This window comes from Triturus cristatus, chromosome 11 (assembly GCF_964204655.1).
Source record: "Triturus cristatus chromosome 11, aTriCri1.1, whole genome shotgun sequence".
NCBI lineage: Eukaryota > Metazoa > Chordata > Amphibia > Caudata > Salamandridae > Triturus > Triturus cristatus.
Window position 1 is genome coordinate 1064227113 of NC_140594.1, and position 25756 is coordinate 1064252868.

General features: G+C 46.6%; 1 protein-coding gene across 2 annotated transcripts in view; it reads right to left on the reverse strand.

The window, feature by feature from the left end:
- Positions 1-25756, reverse strand: part of USP13 (ubiquitin specific peptidase 13) — a 324868-nt gene that overhangs the window by 92466 nt on the left and 206646 nt on the right. For both annotated transcript variants that reach the window (XM_085635387.1, XM_085635386.1), the window contains exons 11-13: positions 22955-23080; positions 7581-7740; positions 4651-4825 (exon numbers count right to left, since the gene is read on the reverse strand). In XM_085635387.1, the coding sequence (XP_085491513.1) occupies positions 4651-4825; positions 7581-7740; positions 22955-23080 (461 nt within the window). The remainder of the gene's footprint in view (positions 1-4650; positions 4826-7580; positions 7741-22954; positions 23081-25756) is intronic.

Sequence of the window (25756 nt, forward strand, 5' to 3'; positions counted from 1 at the left end):
AGTTGAGACCTAGGCCAAGAGAGTCCGTGCAAGTCAGTAAATTTGAAATTTCCGCCAGAGGAACTAATTCCTAGGGTAAAATGGTCCAATGGACTGGGACCAAATGGAGAACCGGCAACTGTATTGAAAATACATTGCCAATTCTGGACAAAGGGGAGCCATCAAGTACTTGAATCTGTGTGGTACAATGGCACGATTCCTGATTCTTGGCAAAGCAGAATCCTGGTACAAATTTAAAAACAAAAGTTGATAAAAAAAGAAAATAAGGATACAATTAGGTATTGCTGTAAGGCTTACTTTGAAGGCATCCTAACCATTTATAATCTGGAAAGATCGTGAGACACCTCTAGTTTACGGAAAAAATGCTTGTTGTGACTTAAGAGTCGATCAATTCCATTACTTGGGTAGGTTCATCCAGCCCAACAATATTACTTGATCATGCAGCCTGCTGTTCATAAGAAATGTCTTCAATTCAGAATACAATACACAATTTTTCTTGGTGTCTTTCTGTTCCCTTCTCTTTCATTTAGAACATTCTACCCACAATTGGTTAAATGTTCTAATAGCATTATACCCCTTCTTCCATGGTCTATACCCATTGTTAAAAACCCTTCTGACTCATGTTTAACCTCTTCAGTGCCCATGACGAGATAGTCTCGTCATGGAGCACGGTCGCGCTGTGCCCATGACGAGACTATCTCGTCATGAACCCCACCCACTAATAAAACGCCCGGCACAGGAGGGGGAAAGGGCGTGGCACAGAAGGGGTTAAGAATCTTTAACAACTGTTATGCCCACACCAGCAAGTTAGAATTCTATATTAAAGATGAGTAGTTACGTCGTATTCCTATTAAAAGTGACTAGTGATATCATAACTGTACTGTAATAAGAAAAGTAGATACAGGGTTTTAAAAAGGGATTTCAGGCTCTCGAGTAATATAAAGAGATTAACTCCACGGTATCACATTGGTTGTATGTTGCATTGGGAATTTTACAGAGAAGGGCATTCTTCCGTTTCTCAACTAATCTCAGTTGCTTACTTTCATTGGCTACAAGAACCTTCCCTGAAATGCCCTACCATCTGCGCCGGCATTAGTACGGTGGTTCTAGTGACGCTGCACTGGGAGTGGAGCTCAATGGGTGCATCATCTTAAAATGTCCTACAGGATAAACAGCACTTTCTGGGGAGTTCCTTGAGTGTGCAGCAATTTTCAGGCAGTAATAAAAATGTCAAGATAATTCTAGTGATTAATGTACCTGCTGAAGAAATCTGAGATTTGTCTAGTGGCAGTTTTGACTCATCATAAAGTAGGGCAGATGGTTAAACTACCTGCTGCAAAGTACATGTAACATGAAGATCACATAACTTTGTTTTATGTAGACAGCTCAGTGGGTTACAGCTTTTGGCACAGAGATCCTTTTAGAATTTGCAGTTTATAAGTTACAATGTTTCTAATATAGGGCAGTGGGCTATGAACTGGTGTCAAAGAACTGCAGACAAACTGCAATGCATAGGTTTATAGCCTTATGTCTTGCGCCCCAGTATTTCATTGTTACAAATGATTTGTTTAGGTAGAAATACATTCTTATAAGTACAGCCAACTTCAACAATTGTTTTATGTTTTAAATCTATCCTGAGTTTGTGCTTCTCCAGATCAAGTACTCTAGAAATATACTGACTACCATTATGGATGACATGTAATACCTACACATTGCGGTCCTCATTGTCTTGTGCAATATTTCCGATCCAACAATTTACACAATTGTATGATACATTGTCTCTGTATAATGTGTGTAGTATAAAGTGCACTGACACATATAAAATAAATTACATACATGTGAGAGAAGGGCTATGAGGAGCACTCTTGGAGAGGGGGTAGTGAGGGAATCCATGAAAAAGGAGGTTACAGAGGGGCGCCAACAAGGAATGTCACACCGGGAGCCACCAGTGCTCAAGCCGGCCCTGCCTACCGTATTCCCCTGCATACTTTTAATTTGTGATTGCAAAGCCTCTTGGAAATATGTGCATGATTTACATGCTAAATCTCTTCATTTTTATTGTACAAAACCAATACCAACTAATTTCCCTACTGGCGCATGTTTAAGTCTGCTGGGGCAGGACGCTAAAGAGTGTGCCATGACTGGCAGAACTGCCTAAAATTAGACCAGACGAACCCAGTGCAGCTGCAATGATCAAGGAAATAGTTAACTGGACATCAAAATAGTTTTCAATCACACAACGGCAAAAAACCTTATTCTGTAGTTTTCTTTACTGTTGTTCTGTCTTCTTCATTGATAAAATAAAAACAAGCTAAGCTATATGCATAGTTGTTCACATCCAGTAATTACAGGGTGTAGTTACTTCACACGACTTGGAAATCTAACTCCTGAGCAAACAGGGTTTTGTGCAAGGGCCAAAAAATTATAAAAAATCGTAAATACGGTATTTGTAAAGCGCAAACTACTCACCCCTACGGGTCTCAAGGCGCTAGCGGCCATCGTGGAAATTAAGTGAGCTATTGCCCAGAGTCACATGGTGCTGAGCTGACCTGCCGCTGGAGCCGGGAATCGAACCGTGAGCCCTGTGCTCCGAAGTCAGCTGCCCTGGCCACTGCGCCACACCGCTCCCCTCTAATATCACCAGGTTGATCCCTTGTTTTACCCTAATCCTCTCAATAGGCACCTATCAGCTCCTGAGGACCATGGGGAAATGTATGGAATGAAAAATGCAGAAAGCATTCATGATCCTTTTGCTTCTTGCTCCACAAGGCTGCCTTCATGGCCTCTGATAGGGACAACATAAGGACAGTGACTGAGTACTAAAGGCCAAACGAAGGGTAGCACTTACAACCACTGGCGAACCCTAACCTGATCGCCACCTGGCCTGTGGCTAGCTCCCAACAGTTCTCTTCATTGGAATAAAACACATTTGTACCTGCACTCTACTGAGAGGAGCTCTTTACACTGTCTACCTGACCCCAAATGAAAATGTGGCCACTAAGAACAACAGCTGAATATAAGAGCAGCCCCGGAATGCACCTACAACTTTCTGACAAGATCCAACAAGAGAAATGTGGATCAAAAGTTCCTTTGAATCCCATTTGTGTGGCATTGTCTCTTATGATGTTCTTCTCTTAACCATATGGATAGAGATTTGCTCTATATGCAAATGCCATTCCCTTAAAACAAAAATTATGGGTTGAAAAGGCATGTGAAACACAGCCGGTACAACCCCATTCACATGATTACATGGTCTATGACCTTGATTACAAGTTGTGCAGAATAGGGTGGGGTATTTAAGTGTGTGGTATTTACCGAGTGTGGTGAATACCGCCATTCGGAGTCCACATGCTTGAACAGGACACCTCAGCCGCGGGCTGAAGCCGCTACGTATCGCTGCAGGGGAGGCAGCTCCTTTCTTGAAGAGCTCCTCTGCCGATGGCCAGATCCTTCACACGGTCACATATCTATAAATCAAAAGAAGGCAAAGCAGCCTCCTCTACAGAAACCACAGCAGTCCCTTATATCTAACCTTCAACCTTCCAGTGGTGTGAATCGCCTTCGGTGTCTGAGTTAGCGCAGACGAGAGCTGCGGAGAAGTGCTACAGCCACCTCATGCAGCACACCATCTTCCTCCAAGCTCCTTCCTCCTCATCCCAGGGACCCACCTGCACCCATTATTAAGTCAAGCTAAACCTGGAATTTTCAGCTCTCCTTTCAATCTCAGATTTCTTACATCTAAGACACTTGCCTCAATCATTCTTTCTGCTTCCACAGAATAAATTAATTTCTTGGATTTCTGCCACTAACCTGTCTACTCAAACTCTACTCTGTCTCCCTGTAGAACACGGTTCAATGATGTTTATTGGACTTCTCTATCAAGCTTGTTCAACCTAATAATCTACCCTCAACTCCACGTCTCATTCATGAATCAATATTTTATCTTCTAGTTCTCACACTTGTAGCTTCTTAAATTTTGTGATCAGTGACTCATTATCTCAGTTGCCACTTTCTTGACATATTTTCCCAAATGTAGTCTTTGATCACCTTGTCAAGTTCTTATGCTCCTTGCCAATACAGGATTATCCATGGTTTTACCCTAATCAGTTGTGCATGACTATGGTGTGATAAGTTTATACTCAACACTTTTGAAAAGGGAGGAACTCCCATCTCAAGTACTCTATTGTCTTTCTCTTCTTTTCCTTTATTCTCATTTCCTTCACTAAGCACCCCTTCTCCTTTACTCTATTTTTCCTTGATATTTCTAAACTTTGTAATTCTCTTCTACAGAACATACAGGCCTTCATAACAGTCACGCCTAGTGGTAATCTTATTACCCTAGAGTTTTCCCATTACATCTATTTCATCAGTGATCATTATCTATTTTTAATTTATTTCAATCAAATCGTTACTCTGTCCTTGTACTTTCAGTTTGGCAACAGGCAATGTATGAATAAATTATACTTTTTGAGCATTTAGTAACAAAGTTCCAACTTAATATGTTATGCATCTTCCCTGGATTTATGTAAATAATCAATTCACTAAAGCATCATTAAACGCGATTTCCCAAACTAGCTTCAACTGTAAACTAGATCATTTTAGCTCAACAAATCAACGTTTTGAAGAAAAGTTAGACAAAGAGTAACTCACTTGATACCTGCAGACTTGGCCTGCAGGGCACTGCTCCAGAAGTCATCCACATTGTCTGGCTCTGAGAAGGCCTGCAGACAGGCGCTGAATGGGACCCTTGCCCGGACCAGCTCCGGCGGAGGCCTTTTCGCCGACTCCGCTTCTTTTCTTTTCACTTCATGAGCGATGAGTTCGTCTGTTCAAAAGTGAGAGACACCAGTGGCTGAGTATGTTATTTACTCCATCAAATGGTAAATTGTATGCTGCGTTCTTGCATGTTTCCACTGATATACCATGATATCATGACTCACTAGAACCTTTCAATAGTGTTTCCAGAAATTATGAATTGTTTGGGGGGTGTTTTATATAGAGCGAACTAGACCCGGGGGTATCAGAGCGCTTTACATGAGCACCAGATACGCAAGGCCGGACTGGCCGTAGCAGGCACTGGGCTTTTTCCCGGTGGGCCGCCAGGGTAGGGGCCGATTTTAGGACCCTGAGGGCCGTTTCTGTTACAGGGCCGTTTAAATCGGCCCCTGTAACAAATTAGGCCGAAACCAGCCCTGGAAAACAGCTCGGCCGCTCCCAGGGGGGCAGGCCAAGGTCTTTGCCAGGGCCAGTTTTGGTTCCCAGTCCAGCCCTGCAGATACGTTACAGACGGACACATTCATTTTTGTTAGGCATGGGGAGATTAAGTGATTTGCGCAGAATCACAGAATGCCAAGACTCGAACCCGGTTCCCCAGCTTCGAGGTCAACTGCCCTAGCCGTTAGGCCACATCCTCTCTCCATAAATAATTAGAATCACTAGGTGAGCACAGGGCCAACATACAAATACCAGGGCACTGTTGGAATTCCAAAGCGAAGGCCCAGTGCTAAGCATCTTAATGATCGCAAATGCACCAATTCGGGCTCTGTGACGGTTAAAATGCCTCTTCCTATGTACGAATCACATATTAGGAGTCAGAAATGTTTTTTCAACTCCAAAACTGGGATTCCGAATGGATAGCGATTCGCTATATGGGAGAGAAGTGAGTGAGCGTCCCTTTCAAATACTGAATCGGTATCAAATGCATCAATGTTTTGGGCCCGAAATCCTGTCACCAAACATTGAAAATGTACTGACTCCTCCAAGCCCCCTTCAGGCTCCTTCCCAGTGTGAATGCAAATGGAAAGTTTATTGAAGTGTAGGCAGTCATCTGCAGGACCATTGCCAATGCTTAAACAAACTTTTAAAAAAATGCTAACTTTTTCAAACGTAGACCTGCTTCCTTCAAGGATTACGGGCTTGATAAAAAAAAAGCTTGCTTTATTGAAAATCTATCACAGGCTTGGTTGTTGTTGTTTTTTTTAAGCGTGCTTTATCGAAAATCTATCAGAGACACGGTGATAGATTTTCGCAGGCCATCATACGTGTGATTGTGGCCAAAATTTGCAACCTACCTAAAGACTACCTAAAGAACAAGGGCCAGATGTACAGCCACCCAATTGGCAACTCGCAAATTGCGTCACAATTGCAACTCGCAATTTGCGAGTCGCAAATTGGGATGTGCAACAGTGTCAGAGACACTGTTTGCGATTCCCAATGGGGTCGCAAATTGCATGCCTCATGATTCGCAATTTGAGACCCCATTGGGAATGGCTGGCCTTCCCAGGTATGGTGGCCTGCTGGGCTCATCAGACCTCCTTGTCTGGGACTGCTTTTAAATAAAGCAGTTTTGAAAAAAAATTCAGCCCATTTTCCTTAAAGAAAAACGGGATGCATTTAAAAAAAAGAAAAATGAAACGTTTTCGTTTCATTTTTTAAGGGCGGCTAGTGGTCCCTGGGACCACTGGCTGCCCCTAAAAAAGATTTTCTCTGGCATTTGCAAAGGGGAAGGGGTCGCCCGAGGACCCCTTCCCATTTGCGAATGCATTACCACCCTCTTGAAGAGAGCGGTAAATTGCCAGTGTTTTGCGACCGCATTTGCGTGTGCAGGACAGGGGGAGCCTGGGGCACGGAAGGGGGGTGGAGGATTGATTTGTGCACTTCTAAGTGCGCACGTGTGTTTGGCCGGCCGTCTTAGGCCAACTAAACACACACACGTGCACTTAGGTTTCTCCAACTCGGCTGTATAGAACAGCTGGGTAGGAGAAACAGCACAGACTGTGTGTCCTGAGTGGAGCATCAAACCAGCCAAACTCAGGCCAATCCCCACACTGCCCTCGCGGGGATTGAATGGGAGTCGTGATGCTGCCCAGGGACTTGGGGGACAGGAACTGCAGCAGAGGAGAGTGAGGCAGCCGGCAGCATCAGGTAAGTGGTAGATTTCTTTATTTTTATCATTAACCACCCCTCGCTCCCCCCACGTTCTTCCCGCTGACCTCCTCGTCCCCCACCCCCACGACTCGCCAGTATTTTTCTGTGTCAGCCGCTACTGCCTATATCTAGAGTTTTAATCCTGCTCTGCAGAGGACCTGCCCTGTGATTAAATAACAAACTTCTGCTGCAGCTATGTAGGGAGAAAAGAAAATGGCTGTATAAATCAGGTCATTTTGAAGCCTCCCAATACGTACACATACCATCTTTTTCTTCATTTCATGTTTTCAGTTTTTACAAACTTGGCACAAGAAAGCCATTTAAGAGAAAACAGGGGTTAAAGAAACCGCAAAGATAAGAATGTACATTTTCCACAAGACTTGGACAAAAAAGAAGTTCATTTTGACTCCAGCTTAATCAAAAAGACCCAACTCTGCAAATGTAATGATCTTATGGCACAAAGGTATCTTGAGTCGAAGCGCTAATGATCTGGTGTTGATTTTTTTTTATTACCCAATTAGTATCGAAGAGCTTGTATTTAAAAATAAGTCATAAGTGCCATTAATGCCATCACACCTACAAACCTACCAGTGCGGAGAACCGAGGAAGCCAAGACCCCTATAGGAGAATGCCACAGACATTTATATCTCTACCTCTGTTTGTGGCTGCCTCCAAAGCCACGGGTAACTGCATCATGTAGTCCACCCTCTGTGTGTATCGGACCTTCCTGGACTGACAGCACTGTGTACGTTCCTCCACCAGGAACCGGAAGACATCGCTAGGGTTTTCGGTGCCGATGCCGATACTGTTCCGCTGCAGGGATGAGAAATGAATCAGGACCAGATACTCTACCAAGTAGAACATATCATCTGTCAATGTGATTGCTTTTCATGCACAGAAAACATTGACATGTACAACTTCAACGAGAAGTTGACTCCTATAAAAACCATCAATTCTACTGCATCTCCATATTCCACTACTGGTCCCTTCTGATTTACAGCTAATCACAGTTTTCATGTGGAGAAATAAATCAATAAATAAAGAGAAGGGGCCAAATTTTTTTCAGGATCCTGCCAACAGCGCTGCTGGATGCAGGGATTGGACAATACCAAGATTCTTGGTCCTGCTGAGTAGGCAGCATCATCTTGAGGTAAGACATTATGTGAGCATGCAATACACTACTCTATGTGATGACTTAAATAAAATGGTATTACATTATACATTTTAGAGCATATTTTCAAACTATCTGGCACATGCATCAACGTAGGCTTTTGCTATTCCTTAATTGCGATTATTAAGGAATCGCAATTAAGGAATTGCAAAAGCCTATGCATGTAGGAATCGCTATAAAGATAGAGATTCCTACACATTCCTTAATTGCGACTCCCAAATTGTGAGTCGCAATTAAGGAATGCCGTCCCATTCATTCCTATGGGCCTCCAGGCCCATAGGAATGAATTGGAGATTGCATGAGCAATTTGCGAGTACCACTAGGTACTCGCAAATTGCTCATGCAGTTTCAAGGGTGCAAGGGTGTCAAAATGACACCCTATTGCACCCCTGAAATTGATCTGTGCACATATGTTGCACACACACATGCCCTAAGGGCATGTGTGTGCGCAACATGAAACTTTGAAAAATGCACAAAAGTGCATTTTTCAAAGTTTTTGCAAATTACCATGAAGTTCAACTTCATGGTAATTTGCTCCCCCTATTAGCAAAATCGCTAATTTTTTTACTTTCATGCATTGCATTTAAGGAAGCTCACTTTGGGATTCCTTAAATGCAATCGCAATTAAGTAATCGGAATTTAGAGATTCCTTAAATTGCGATTTTTGCATTTGGGATGATACATCCCAAATGCAAAAATACCGGTCGCAAAGGGGCAGATTCTGAGAATCTGGCCGTTTGCGACCGGTTTTTCCTTTGATGCATGTGCCTGTATCTCAGCTAAAAAGCAAACTACTTTCAAGACTTATCAATAGGCGTTCATAAACTCATTCACATTTTTCAATACTCTCAAAAACTGTTACTCATCAGATGCTCTGTAGAACATGTAGATGGTAAATTAGAAATTATGGCTATCTAAAAAACAGGAATGCAGCATCAATTTTGACCGTGGGAACTCATGCAGAAGAAATATTACCCAGTACATTTTGTGGAAGGAGAATTAATATTTATGACAATAACAACGGAGAAACAGTAGAGAAACGTCCATCAGAATACATACAGGAAGAAAGTAGGGCTATTGCTTATGTGGTGTGACTATCTGTGGGTCTGCTATGCTGATGTTTCTAGGGAGATGCCCACAGTTATTTTGTTTGCCTTTTTTCATGTGCCGCTGAATGCCTGTCAAACAGATAATGTACCACAGAATTTCTGGCCTTAATTTACTGCACTTACATGTAAAATATGCTATAAATTTTAGTTGTCGCTTATACGTGTGTGTCTCATGAGGTACTAGTCAACAGAATACCTATCACTTACTCTGCCATACAATTCTTGTTCTCTTTCTCTTTCTCCCTTCTCTCTTTCCATTCCACCATGGTCCACTGTTGGATCTCCCTTCCAAAACTCGTTTTCATTCAGACTCCTCCAATCTTACACTCAATTTTTCATGCTGAGCCAATATTTGCTCACATTCAGTCACTCCCTCGCTCTCTCTGCCCTATTGCTTTTTATCTCAGACATTCTCTTCACTATTTATTTGTTGTTCACTAACTTTCCATCTGCAGCCACTCTCTCACTTAATTACGTTTGATTCCAGTCTCGTATACTTATTCATACTCACACTCACCACGCCACTTAATCACTCACACACTTGTCACTCTCTCTATCTTACTATCACCATGCAGATATCAGAAATGTTCATTCATGCATAGAAAGAAATGGTACTGTAAAAATGCAGTTAATGTGATATTACAGTAATTATAACGTTACATGACATAGAAGGAGTATCTTTTACTGTTTCCTTTGATGCCACCTTTCAGAACCTGTTCCCCAAACACAACTACTAACGAAATGTGCAATATCGTGTTCACATAGCAGTGTAAACTGGTATTATTAAAAGGCAGTTTGGAGATGTTTGCACATCCAATTTAATCACCAGTGCAAACGGGAAAGTGCTAAAAACCGCTGGCAGAACTGGATGATTCTCATACATGCTGAATCCCTGGGTCTCCCACCATCCACCGCAACTTCAGAGCCGATCTCACCGCCTTAAACTCCAGACCCCGTAACAAGAAATGCTGCTGCACATCACCACGCTCGACAGCTGGACCCTTCACCTGTAGCCACTGCCCCTTCTCCTGCTACACTGGCACAGCAGCGCACCCTAGTGCCACCAACCCACCAGCAACGACTCCGTCCTGTCAACTCCACTGCCTCCTGCTCAACACCCGATGCCTCCGCAAGCACACGGCCGCGATATGAGACACCATCACAGCCTTCACCCCAGACATCTTTGTCCATTCCAAGACTGGCTCAACTCTGTCTCCGCACCCAATACAGCCATAGACACATTCCTCAGTACAAGATTGTTCACTGCAACCGCATCAACAAACACGGAGGCGGAATTGCCATCATCCACTGGGAATCCATCCACTGCACCACTGCCACAGACGACAACACCTCGATCATGGAACACCTCAACTTCTAGCTTAGAATAGACGGCAAAACTACCATCAAGGGCACCCTTGCTTACAGCCCTCCAGGACCCCGCCCTGACTTCCGCAACACCATCCCAGATTTTTATCGCCCCACAAGCCATCAACATCAAACACTACATATTTCTCGGAGACCTCAATTTCCAACTCAAAGGCTCTGACAACAGCAACACCGTCAACCTTCTGGACAGCATGAACAACACCGGCCTTGGGGTGTGGCTATGGAGCAGATGGAGGTGCACGCATGAGCCCGGAGCTCCGCGCCGACCCCGCCGCTTATCCTGCATTGAGAGCCGTCGGACGGAGATCGAGGGCTTGACCCTGTCAACACTGGCCCGGGGACCTGCGGGCCGCGATCCTGAGTGCGATCGACCTCCCGTTGGGTTGTGAGACCCGAGCGAAGTGGAGAGCTCGGACAGCGCTCTACAAAATGGCGCCAGCCGTGGCTGTTCTGCGATAACACTATCAACGATTGAGAAACTGATGGGACTGCTGCTCCGACCCTGGTGAAATTCCTCAGAGCGAGAATCGCTCTCCTTACCTGTGGGCTTGGAGGCACCCATTGAGCGCCGGTTGCGGTGAGCTCTGCTGAACGCTGCCCTCTGAGGGGATTGTATTGCCTATGGAGGAGATCTGCATTCTCTGCGCTTGGCCGAGCTGATGAGGGTGACCGGAGCGGTGGCCTGGGCTCTCTGCCGCAGGTCTGATTCCTGGAGGCGTTTGGAGCGACCTCCTCATCGAGGTACTGGATTGCTGCCCCCGATTGACACATTGTGAACGGACCTTGCCGCCATTTAGGGACTGCCGGATCGGGACGGTAACTGAATCTGGTGGCGGCTGGAGGCGATTTTCCACGCTGCGGCAGGCCCTGATGCATTAGAGGGCCCGCGGAGTCGGGGCAGATGTGGGAGTTACCCTGCACCTCTTGTGACAGCGCAGCGGGGCAGCGGCGACTACCGCGGAGACTGTGAAGGCTTCGGGGCTGTGAGCTAGGACGGCAGCGGACACCCGGACGTACTTTTTGCTGCCCCAGAGGTGAGAGCAACTACTGAGCTGGGACCTGGCTGGGGAGGCGGACTAGCTGCTGCGGAGGTCACCGCTTCAGCTAATAGACTATTAGCACATACTAACTGGAGTGGCGGAATGGACCCCTAGTGGAGCGGTGCTGACTGAGGGCACCAACATAGCTCACTGGAGGGATTGGGGGCATACTCTTATAGATGGGACTATGGGGAATGATGCAAGCCGTGGGCCATTGACCAGCAGAGGAGCGGGCCTTTGCCTTCTGCCCTTGGGTGGACTCTCAGTATTGGACTCAGTCTGGTGAGGGGCCCGCACCTCACAGGCATAATCAGGAACTCACAAGCCTGTCTGAGTGGGAGCAGGGACTAGCTGGACGGTCGGCTAGAAGCTCTGAGGCCCGCAGATCATGGGGAAACCGCGAGAAAAGCTAGGGGGTGTTCCCCCGCACTCTGAGGATGCAGCGGCAGACCACGGGAAGCAGGATTCTCCTAAACCACAACCAGAGTCCTTGATGCAACAACAAGTGGCACAAATTCTGAAGGCCATCACAGACACTAGGGATGCCCTTCAGCAGGATATCGGAAATGTGGCAGTGGGGCTGGGCCTAATTCGGACGGAACACACCAAACTGGCTGACCGCGTGAAGCAGACGGAGGTGACCCTGGAGGCTCTAGAACCGACCCAAAAGACACTGGTGGCCCAGATGGGGGATGTCACACACAGACTTCAGGCATTGGAACGGAGAGCTGAGGACGCTGAAGGCCGCAACCGCCGGAACAACATAAGGGTGGTGGGTCTGCCGGAAGGAGTAGAAGGGGCCAATATGATTGACTACTTGGAGGGCTGGCTACGATCTGAGGTGGCCCCTGAGGGCCTAACCCAGTGTTATACCCTGGAAAGAGCACATAGGGTTCCAGCTCGCCCACTGGCACCCGGAAGGCCTCCTAGACCAGTGGTGGCCCGCTTGCTACACTATAAAGACTGGGACTTCCTACTGCAGAAAGCTCGCTCCTCGGCCCCTAAAAGGTGGAAAATAGAGTGTCATTATTCCCTGACTACACCCTTGAGGTACAATGCCGTCGAGCCTCTTTCTTGGCGGTTAAGAAGGCACTGTGGGATGAAGGCCTACAATATTCGCTGATGTTTCCCGTGCATCTGCGGATAATTCTGGACGAAAACACGTACTTCTGTGAGAACCCAGAGGAAGCATGGTCCTGGCTGGAGTCCTACCGAGCTGGCAATGGAGAGGCGGGGCGCCGCGTGAGACCACCAGTGGAAGGACAGCAACCTCGAAGATCAAAACGTGTAAGGCGTCGCCGAACTATGCTACAGGGGCCCACGTCATCCCAAACGGAGAAGGAGAGATCGGCTGCACTCCAGGCAGTGTCGGACATGTTTCAGGCAAATCTCTCCCCATCGGTAGCGGACACAGAGTCGGAGAAAAGATCGATGGAATCTGACTCTGATAGGACTGAAGTGGACAGTGTCGCTCTGCCGCATGTCACACCGGGAACAGCTGATGAGATTATCTGATTATAATTTCTGTAGGTTTCAATACTTGAGACCTTCTGTAGTAGGCTGATTCCTTTTTCTCTTCTTCCTCTATCCTTCCTTGCTTGCACCATAATAGCTGGACTGGAGGTATGATGGTAGCAACAAGCGGTATTGAGATGTTTGAGAATTGGAACGAGACGGCTCTCTCAGTGATGTGAGCCCCGAGGGTCGGGCTCGGTTATTATTTGGGGTATGGCGTTATTTAGTGACCGCGTTGTTGCTCCATTCTTCTTGGTTCGCGGCTGCCTCCCCTCTTTTTGTTTTGATCCTCTGTATCTATTAGAGGATATAGTCTGTTTTTTAGTTTGGATGGGAACTAGTGTTTTAGTACCTGTTCTGGGGTGGGGATGTTGGGGGGATTCATGTGTTTGTTATGGGGGTAGTTGGGACCACCGGTGTGTCCTGCTGGAAAGCGCTCTTGGTTATAGGATTACGATTGTAGCATGGGGACGTTACTTGACTTGAAGTGCATGTCCTGGAATGTCAGAGGGATCCATACCATGTTGTGCTGAAATAAAGTACATGCTTACCTGCTGCGGAGGGGGGTTCACATTGCTTTTCTCCAAGAAACACGCATCACTCACACCGAGGATGTGGCCCTGCAGCACCATTGGAGAGGGCAGATCTTCGGTACAATATATTCCGCTTTCGCCCGGGGAACACTGATTTGGGTTAGAGCGGGAGTCCCCTTTCAGCCTACTCGACACCTAGTGGACCGAGAGGGGTGATTTGTGGTAGTGGCAGGCCGCCTTAATGGCCGTGATGTTGTACTAGGCAGTATCTATGCCCCCAACACGGATCAGCCGGCTTTTTTTTAACCACTTGTCTTGGAAAGTAGCCCCCTATCTCACTGAATCGGTCATGGGGGGAGATTTTAATTCTATAACTGATACGCTTATGGACCGGTCTCACCCTCCACTGCCTGAAACGCCCATACACAGGGTCTCTAGAGCCAGACGAGATTGGCAGACTAGGTGGGGTCTGGTAGACACTTGGCGAGCACAGCATCCTGGTGAGCGTGTTTACTCCTTTTTCTCGGCGCTGCATATGCGTTTAGATGCGATTTTATGCACACCGGACTTGCATACTAAGGTGGGACACAGCGAATATCTTGCGAGGACACTATCAGACCATAATCCATTATTGTTGAGATTTCATTGGGTTCACGAGCACCCTGTGATTCCGACTTGGAGACTGCGCCCAGAAGCCTTGGAGGACCTCGTCTTTCGCGGAGAGACTGAGACAGGAATCACCCAATATTTTACTGAAAACGAGGTTACAGCGTCATCAGCAGCAGTGGATTGGGACGCTTTTAAGGTTGTGGTGAGGGGACTATGTATAGCTAATATGGTGGGAGTACAGAAGACATTATTACGGGACGTAGATTCTGCAGAACAGCCATTGCGTACAGCGGAAAAAGCCCTCCCTGAGTGTCCTGACGAGCAAAGGGAGGTATCCGATGCTAGAGAGGCAGTGGCAGTACAGGTCGAGAGGTTGCGCCGTTTCGATCATAGGAAATATTTAGCACGCGCGCATGCAGAGCAAGATAAGGCGAGCACACTGTTGGCCTAGCTGGCTAACCCGGCCCGCCGAGGGATGCCCATACTAGAACTAGATAGCCCGACGGGGGATCCAGTCTACACCCAACAGGGGATTAATGATTTGCTTTTGGAGTATTACGCAGAGTTATATAGGAGTAAACTAGAGATTGCTGGGGACGCTATAGAAGAATTCCTGACTGACACAGAACTGCCTCAGCTGGAAAAGTCACAGGCTGACTTACTCGGGCAAGAGATAACGCTGGGGGAAATTCTGAGTGCTATTAAGCATATGGCGCACAAAAACAAAAACACCAGGAACGGATGGGTTACCGATAGAGTTTTACCCGACATATGTTGATTTATTGGCCCCTAAGTTGCTGGTTGTATTCAACGAGGCAAAAAAGGCTGGCGTATTGCCGGCTTCCACCCGTGGGGCTGTCATTATCCCATTATTGAAGCCCGGGAAGCGTCCCTCCGATAAGAAAGCCTATCGTCCCTTGTCCATGCTCACCACAGATTATAACATTCTGAGTAGAATTCTTGCATCGCGACTACTCCCACATGTGGTCCACCTGGTCCATAGAGATCAAGCAGGGTTTATTCCAACACTGCTACTAATATGTGGCACCTTCTTCGAATATTGGGGGAGGACTCTTGTGCTTCTGCCTCCGCTGCCATTCTATCGGTGGATATTGAAAAGGCGTTTGATAGCTTGGAATGGCCATACTTGTTTCAAGTTATGCGAATGTTCGGCCTTGGAGATGCCTTTGTGGCTTGGACAGAGATCTTATACAAATCAGCTAAAGCCCTAATTCGGACGGGAACTTTGGTCTCCTCCACTTGCGCAGTAGGCCGCGGGACACGACAGGGGTGCCCGCTTTCCCCTTAGTTTTTTGCACTGGCCATAGAGCCATTAGCGGCCCAAGCCAGACTGGGGCGGCAATATGTTGGTCTTGACGTGCGCGGTGATGTGCAGTACATATCACTCTATGCGGATGATATACTTATGTTTCTAGTTGACACGACGGACGCCCTAGACGGAGCGACGAGCCTACTTCGGGACTTCGGAAGGATTTCAGGACTCGGGGTGAACTGGACGAAGACCTGTTTGTTCCCGACGAGTGAGGGCCCATCCCATACTAACAGGATACGATGGGAATATCGATGTCTGACTTATCTTGGTACTAATATCTACCATACGCCTGCTGACCTCTTGGATGGCAATGAGTAGCACTGTTGAAGATGGTGGCGCTTCCCCGGCTGCTGTATTATTTTAGGACATTGCCAATTTGGGTCCCGGGGTCGTTCTTTACCCAGATCCGGTCTATGGTTGGGGGTTTTATATGGGCGGCTGGTAGGAGGTGGGTCGCACTTCAAACCTTGATGCGTCCCAGGGCCGACGGGGGACTGGCGGTTCCTGATTTTGAAACGTACTACCTAGCGGCCCAGATGCAATGGCTTACCCAGGCAGTGGCGCTAGAGTTTCGGGGCCCAGACGACCGAGATGGTAAGGGACTTCCCAGGCACGTATTGTCCTCCACTCCAGCAGCCGTTGCGACTTGGGACGCTTTCTGGTGAGGCGCGGACGATGAGGTTATGTTGGAATCGGAGCCAGCGCAGAGCCAAGATTAATCGCCCTATGCCCGTGGAGATACCTTTGGCTATGTGCATTGTGTTTCGGCATGGGGGGATTGGGCTGCTCTATCTGAGTGGGAGACTTTGGGAATACAAGTTGTGGGAGACTTATATGAAGATGGCGCCCTCCTCCCCTTCCTGGCATTACAGGACAGATATAGCCTCCCTCGCTGGGATTTCTTGCTTCATTCGGCTCTGGTTTCAGCAATACAACGACACTGGCAGGAGGGGTTATCAGAACCGCAGACGTCCATGGCGTGTCAGTATGTAGTGATGGTGGCAGGGACCTTTAAGGCAGTTACATGCTTATGTAGGCGGGTGATTGGCGAGGGGATGACACCATTGAGGGAACTGCTGCAGAAGTGGGAATTGGATCTGGGTAAGGAGATCCCTGAGAAAACATGGGCTCAGATAGTTAGAAGGGCGTGGAAAAGCACTAGAAATGCCCGCTTCCAACTGATCCACTTCTTTATACTACATAGGGCATACCTCACTCCCGCCAGGACCAACAAACCTTTTAATACCGACACTGCCAAATGCCCACGTTGTAACCTGGAAGGGGCGGAGTTTAGACATATGCTGTGGGACTGCCCACAACTAGGCACATATTGGGAGGACGTAGTTACGTTGCTTTGTTAGGTTACAGAACGTCAGATAACGCCTGATATCGGCACCTGTTTGCTTCACTGGTTCCCTCACACGCCCAAGACGAAGGTAACAAGCAAGTTTTTGGATTTGGGGTTATTGTTGGCCAAGAGGGATACCATGGCGCACTGGAAGGCCGCACGAGGCCCCAGAGTCCAGAGATGGAAAACGGAAATTATTAAATGGGCAACGAGCGAAAGCACAGTCAGGTTTCAACTTGCAAGGCGAGCCCAAGGAGATAAAGTAATGGAGGCTTCCAGGGCCTGGGAGGCACTAGTAGGGCTGCTGCAAGCACCAGGGGCGGACTGAGCTGAAAGCTTGTCACTGGGTATACAAACGGTTTCACCTTGAGTTCAATGTATGCTATTGACTTGGCGGTGGTTCACGTAGGATTGGTAATGTAGACATCTGAGGGAGCGATGGACAACACTGGTCCTTACATGCTAATGTTGCACAATGTTGGTACAACTGTTGTACAGACTTTGACTGAATAGCTACAGAATAGGACACACCGGGGGATACGGGTGGGATAGGAGGAAGGTGGGGGGGTGGTTGTGTTTGTTTTCTGTCATTATACATGGATCTAGTGTCACAATCGAGTCTTTAGGGTAAAAACCAGTGATGAACCCTTATTTAGTCTGGTATCACTATTATTGTATGTATATAATGCAATCTGAACTGGAGGGCTTTTATACCTGCTCCCTTTCCTGGGGTGCGGAAGCATTGATGGGTTACTATTTCACGCTAACTGATAAGTAGACTGATGTGCACCTTTGACTCCTGTATCAGACTGTATATTGTTGGAATGAAAATTCAATAAAATACATTAAAAAAAAGAAAATTAACAACATCGGCCTTACCCAGATAGTCACCGGCCCCACGTACATCGCTGGACATACACTAGATCCCATCTTCACCAGCAGCAACAGGGTCAAATACAGCCACACGACCAAGGTCACCTGGACAGACCATGCAATCGTCCACTTCACCTACACAACAGCCCCCAGCCACGCCACCCGATTAGCACCTCCCACCGCACCGGAGTATCCGAGAGATAATGGACCAATGCCCTCAACTCCTCTCCCCAAAAACCTCTGCAAAAGTCGACCAAGCAGTCAAAAACTTCACAGTCTGGATCTCCAACAGCACCGATCGAGTCCCCCCCAGCCAGCCCTCCAAACCAAACAGACCCTCCAGACAAGCCAGTTTGTACACCCCAGAACTGAGAGCCTCCAAACGCAACTGCAAACAACTGGAAAGGAGATGGTGCACCACCAAGGAGCCCGCCGACTGGACCAAATTGAAGATTTCACTCAGCCAGTACCACAAACTCCTGAAAGACACCAAAAGGAACACCTACGCCAACCGCATCAAAGTCTGTGACAATCACATCAAAGAACTTTTCAGCATCATCAAGGGGTTCTCTAACCCTTTAGCTACTGAAAACATCAACACCCCTCCCAGGATCTCTGTGACACTGTAGCCAATTTCTTCCATGACAAAATCTCCACCATCTACAGAAACTTTGAACCCCAACCCACTGCTGCCGGCACCCTCAGCCTCCTAGACCCCACAGATGCCTCGCTGACAGCAGGATCACCAGCTGGAACCAGCCTGGACTATGGCAACATTCTCTATGCCGGAATCACATCACACCTCTTAAAGAGACTTTTTGTAAATTTCTTTATTGGCATTTAGAACAAAAACATTCAAACAACATTAACAAAGTAGCCAGCTTCTTCAGTCTCTGCATAGATTAGCTTTGTGTAAATAATGTCCAAATGCTATACAGTAACAGTTCTCTGCATTTCCAGATCTAGAATACTCAACGCATATTGCACATTGTACAGACGGTTAATGGTTGGGATAAACTTTACACAGTAAACTCCAAGTGTTACACCTCTTGAAGAGACTTCAGGTCATCCAACACACAAAGGCCAGACTCATCCTTGACATCTCCAGATGGACCCACATCATACCACACGTGAAGAAACTCTTCTGGCTCCCTGTACACAAGAGATGCCAATTCAACATTATGACGCACGCCTACAAAGCCCTGCGCAACCAAGGACCAGTGTATATCAACCACCGCCTGAACTTCCACCGACCCTCCAGACCCCCTCTCTCCCTCGCACACAACCCCAGCATCTGCCATAGCAAAAGTAGAGGTCATTCATTCTCCTACCTCACCACGAAATCCTGGAACAGCCTCACCATCCACCTGAGGACATCTCCCTCCAGGAATTCAGAAGGGGACTCAAAACCTGGCTTTTCGACTGAGGCCACACAGCAGCCTGGACCCAGCATTTGAAAACCCTCTGGGTAATTAGTGAGCTATACAAATCCACATGATCGATTGAGAGTAAAACAAGGCTGGTGTATTTTTTCTCAACAATAATCACATTTGTGTCCACCTTTAAGTGTCCTACATTGTTCCAGGCTGTGAAGGAATCAACATACATTTAAAAGAACGAGGGGTAGAACGGCTGGTAGATGAGACCAAAGGAGCTTGAGTCTGCAGAGGGATTCAAGAGAGATCCAAAAAGTATTGTGAAATGCTGGCAGCCAGAACAAGACTAAAAGCTTGAGCAGGGAGAAAAGCAGCACATAGAATGCTTTATTTTCTTACCTCTGAGAAATGAGACTGCCTTTCCAGTTTCTAGGCATGATTTCGAGTACAGCAGTCTGAAGAACGCCGTACTCGTGGTGGCAGTCCGACCACTGCCTCATCGGCAGTCCCACCACCTGATAATGACCATGGCAGTCGGACCACCACAAGACCTCCGCCACTGCCAGGATCCTAGATCATGCAACAGTGGGGAAAGCAGTGGGGATGGGAGGCGGTGCCGATGCCAGCACCGCCATCTCAATAACGACCTGCCTTTCCACCAATCTTTTCATGGTGGGTCAGCCATAAAAAGCTTGGTGTAAAGGCTGGGAAGGGGCCCCAAACAGGGCCACAGGACACTTAGGCCCATTAGGCAAAGTACATGGTAGCACATGTTGTGCCCCCCTCTTATTGCACAACATGGTGCATGGTACACAGTGCACTGGACATTCAAGTGGCGCTGCCTCGGTGGCGGTGGCATATGCTTCAGGCTCTCTATGTGCTGAAGCATGCGGCTGCCATGGCACCACCGACAGAACACCACCAGCCCAGCGGTGTAATAATAATACGGAAGTTGGGATGCTGCCAGCTTGGCGGCATTCTCCCAACCTCCACAACGGCGGTCCGCCGGTTGGACCGCCGAAATCAAAATCATGCCCTCTGTTCTATTCTCCTTTACACACACCCTGCAAAGATTTCTTCACTTGTTCAATGATTTATGGCCCAGATAACTCTTGTGCAGTACGCGCCTTCATGACCTTCTGCTCGCTGATAAATCTCCCTCTGTGCATGCGCGCACAGCTGGGAGGGAACATAGCTCCCTACACGTCCTGTCTATTTAATTCACTGTTGCAGGTTCTTTTTCAGCCTTGCTTTCTCACTTTGTCACTCTTTGCCTGTATAGTATTTCCTCCCCCGATCTCCCTTGTCTGCCATCCTTTCTCTTGCTTGGGGGGTCAAAGTCTGATGATGAAAAATAAGACCCAGTCCCCACAAATGAGGGCTGGCACTCATCACTTGCAAACAGCAGGCATTAAGCACGGGGTAATCATGTTTTAGAATGGGTGTACTACAGAGTCCTCTGTCTAAACTGGTGGAATGGCATCCCAGAGAAGAAAAGGTATTGGAGCTTGATTCTGCTCCATGTCCCCAGCTGACCCTCACTAACGCAACAGAATCCCATTTAGAGTCAACAATGACAATTACCTACATTTTGGCTATTTTACTCTGTCTAGATTTCTTTATTCCTAAACCACGCCGGACCTACTTTTCCAAGCTTACAATACTCACTCACAATACCATGCTCGTGCTTGCAGATAAGCCTGCACAGCCGAATTCAACCAGATATTTGAAAGCAATTTTCCCTGGGGGGAGGGTAAGCCACAAAATACTTCATACAATACTCACTAATTCCTATTCTAACAATGTACTGAACTTGTATTTTGAACTACCTACCACGGGGTTCTGCATACACCATGCGTCTATCACTGGCACGGTTTCAGCAGCAGGGGTGGGTGGGTCAGGTGGGGAGCGCTGACAGTAAACATGGCGGCCACTCGAGGTTGGAGAATTAATTTAGTTGTAATACAAGTCCCTCATTCCAACAAAAGAGTGGCACTCCATTACGAACTAGGTGTATTGCACACACTAACAGGAATTCTAGACTGTCACTTTTGTACATCTTTTGTAAATCCGAATTTCCAATGAATACAGATATTTACCAGACCTATGGGACTCGTCTTATATTGATCGACTCCTCTCCAGGGGTGTAACGCAGCCACCTGTGGAGGACAGAGGTGTGTAGTGACTGACTGGTCACAGTCTAGTGTTTATAAGTAAGGCGTTTCCACCAGCCACTCTTAGAGGGCTGGTTTCAACACTAACCCCACACTCATCCATCACAGGTGTCACAGGTCATTTTATGTTATATGAATTTGTAACTTTGCGGCTACTCATGAGTGTCCCGGCGCGGAGCCTAACGGGGTATGGGCAGAAAACTTCAGGGAAGTAGATGTGTTTTCAACTTCAAGAGGAAGAGCATTCCAAGCAGCCGCCGCTTTCACTGCAAATGAACAATCCCCCATTCCTCTGAAGCTTGAAACGAGCATAACATAGAGACGAGGATCGCAGGGAGCGCGCGGGAACATAGAAGGAGAGACGCCTCTGCAAGTAGAGAGGACCACAACTGTGGAGAGCACGGTGGGCTAAAGCTAGTAGTTTAAATTTGACTCTATCCACCATGGGGAGCCAGTGGCCATGTGACCGTACTAATAAAATGGGCTGGGCGCATATGCCCTGGGCCAGTTCCAGAGTATACCACGGTATCTGCGTGGTCATTTATATTGTATGGGCAGGGCCAGACTGGGAACCAAATCCGGCCCTGGCAAAGTGCTCGGCTGGCCCCCCAGGGGGTTGGGAGTGCGGCCGAGCTGTTTGCAAGGGCCGGTTTCAGCCGATTTTGTTACAGATGCCGATGTTGCAGCTATGCTGCAAAAGCGGCCCTAAAACAAAACCCCCCCCCCAGGGGCCCAAAACCGGCCCCCACCCTGGCGGCCCATCGGGGGAATGACCGGTGCCCGCTACGGCCAGTCCGGCCCTGTGTATGGGGGTCTAGGGCCCGACCCTTACACGGGGGCAAAGGGAGCAGGGACTCTTCAGGGAAGTCTCCAGCCCTTTATGTAGCCCCCATTCAGCCAAAGTCTAATAAATATCAAAAAAATAAGGTAGACTCAGGGGGCATCGATCGATCTTACGTGCCGGCTCCTGTCAACCCCTTGCAAAGACCACCTGTATGTTCTTGGTACATTCCACCGCTCCCATTCCAGGAACTGAATCTCCTCCGGACGCTCCGCATTCAGTGCCTCTTCCTCAGCTACTCAATAATAAATGTGCGAGCTTTACTTTGTGCAAACCCGGGTAGGTAAAAATAAGTAACCGCCTTTAAAACGCACCCACATACATTCACTGTGTATCTGCTGCCTCAGACTTCCTTATGTGTAAGAAGGATGCAGCAAATCAAGGACTTAGTGACACTTACTATGAAAAACGCCAAAATTGACAAAAATACAACACATTGGTTTGTCAACATTTTTTGCCTACAGTGAGCTTGCTATACGCTACATTTTGTGTGTATGTGAGCAGATGTGATCTGGTGAAGCATGTATCTCTCCCTTTTTCTTGAAATGTATACTTTTAAATGAATTAAATAATAATTGTCTTGTGCAAACATTTTTGAAATGCACCCACAGGGCCTCTGATTGTGGCTTTGCACAGTCTCCAATACCACACACTTCATTGTCCAGGTAGTGAGGCAATATGTTTGTCCACAGACCCTCACCCGTGCTTTGAGTACTTACCTCCACCAGATTTACCAGGTGCAGGAGGAATTCATGAGCATCTTGTTGCCTTTTGGAGCTAAACTCGGGGTGTTCTGAGCTCACCAGGCCCTTGAACATTCGAAGAGTAATCCCCCGTGGCAGAGGCTATAGAATAAAACAAGAAATGTAAGTTAAACTGAATAAAACACATATGCACTTATACAGACAGCCAACTGTTCTAGTTTTAACGTGACAATGTATGTAAACACAGGCATTCACAAATTCTATTTACTTGGGTTGCATGCACCAATGCTGTGTATCACATTCCAGCCTGTCCTAGAAGATTTGCCAATGCTGGGACAAAGTAGCAAAATAAGATTATTTAATGTATAGAAATCAAAAAGGAGATAAAGAATAGAAAGTGACAAACAGGATGGGAAGTGAGTGTAATGTTCCCATTTACAATGCTTTCTCGTGTAGGGCGTAGGTGTAAGGCAGAATGACACACAAAATTACCAATTGAGTGTCGTATGTAAGTAATAGCCGTCGGTGAGTAAAAGCCCACTCTGATTATATTTCAAAGGATGTCAAACCAGCCCTAAAACGAATTGCTGACTGGTGTCACATTGTTTCTCCATAGCAATAAAGCTTTCCGATGAAAACCCTAGCGGCTATTGGCTTCAGGTTTGGATGACCTAGGCGGTGATAGCCATCCAAGATTAATTGTAGATCTTATCGTGGTAATCCTGGTACCTGTACTGCTGTAGACTTGGGACAGGGTTGTACAGCTCTCACGAACTTGAAGATCACTTTCTACTTGACTTTTACACATTGTCACACTTTCCTCAATCAGAGTGCACAGAGGCGTTCAGGCCCAGCAGACAAATCCTCATCAAGTGCAACTCCAACTTCAAACAATGTTTTTGTCTCTGCATTAATTCCCATGGTCACCACTGCCCATTAGCACACCTCTACATAAGTTCTTAACAAAACACCTCGCAACCGCTGGCTTAACCTTTTCACGCAAGAGCTGGTCATTCAAAATATGCCAAGCATTACAAGTGGTTTGCACTCCGGTGTAAAGGTAGACAGTGTAGACGCATAAGGCAGTATCTCATGAACTATTACTGTTCCAAGATTTTGTGCTTCCACCATTGCATGGAGATATGGAGTGCTGGTTGCTGCTCAACATAATCTCTGATAAAAAAAAACCTCTATATATCTCAGTACATTTGCAAGTGTAAGTTACCTTACTCAGTTGTTTTTTATTCTAAACATCCTGAAGGTCAGTGAGGAAAGAGGTCCCCTTAACAGAGAAATGGTCAAAGTAAAGTTAGATCCGAGACACGAGTTTCAAATGTCCTAATTTTTAATATCATGCAATGATTGTTAAGAGAAAGTGATGGTTGACACGTGTTTCGCATTATAGCACGTCATGATTCACGAAGACCTAAAGAAACATAATGTTCTGTTAAACACAACTCAGCTATGGTTTCTCTCAACACTCACTGGAAGTTAATACAAGAATTTACCATGCAATAGGTCTCGCAACTGCGAGTTTTGGAGCTATTGGCATTGTAAATGGCAATGCCTTTTATAAAAACTTAAAAGGCATTGTCATTTACAATACCAAAAGCAACACATGTTGCATTGCAGAGCATGGTGTCTGTGAAGTGGGCATTGCGCTCATTAAAGTTTAAAAAAGAAAGAGTGCGGTGTTCCTGAAGCGAGCGCCACGCTCATGACTAAAGATAATTTAAAAAAATAAATGAACCCAAGCGCGATGTCCCTGAAGCAGGCCCTGCGCTCGCTATTAAATTAAAATAAATAAAATGAGCGTTGTGTCCCTGAAGAGGGCACCGCGCTCAGTATTAAAGTTTGAAATAAAAAAATTAAAAAATAGAGTGCGGTGTCTCTGAAGCGGGCGCCGCACTCAACATGCAAATACGACAAAATAAGCAGCCACCATTGTCCCTATCAGTGTCAATAACAATATAGATAAAGCGGTCCGTGTAACATGCCAAGTAAAAGGTCCAGTCCTTATGGGCAGTAACAAATGGCGACAAGGCGGTAACAAGGAGGGACTAACAAGTCTCATAATGAATCGGAAGCTAGCATTTACCATGGACATCAGCCAATGAAAATTATGGGAGGAGTGTGGGCGAGGCTTCCACAGAATACTCGACTACAGCATGCCTCGCAGAGCGAGTAGCGCATGCGCGGTGCCGCTAGGCTCGATCTAAAAAACTGAGAACATTCGAAACTGGCGCATAGGGCTCTAACCTTACTATTTTCAAGACAGCTACTTTGGGCGTACACATACAGTGCACTTTTCTCCTGGGTGTAACACACCAGAATTCCTATTTGGTGCATTTCAAGAAATTCTCATGCATGAGTAGAATTTTTCCATGTTTACATTGCAGCCGCCACATTTCCACATAAGAGAAAAGCTATTACACTACCCACACAAAGACAAAAAATGAAAAATAAAGCATTTTGCGACTTCGTATTGTATTTAGTGTTTGAAATCCCCTGCGGTAAACTGTACACTGGCAAGACAAAAGAGAAGGAGAAAATACATTTGCACCAGCACCAATGAAGCATCAGAAATGAGAAATCTTAATAAATGGTTGCTACGCACTGGAACAAGCCCTAACATAGGTCGACTAAATTTTCACATTTTGGGAACAGAGAAGAATGCTTCAGAGGACATAACAATATATCTCTAAAGGTATACAATGAACAGATATGACGTCAACAAACAAGATAATGGTGAGATAAAGTATCAGGAACCCACATTGGAGTAGGAACTTTGGTACTGACCCAAAGCACTGCCATTTA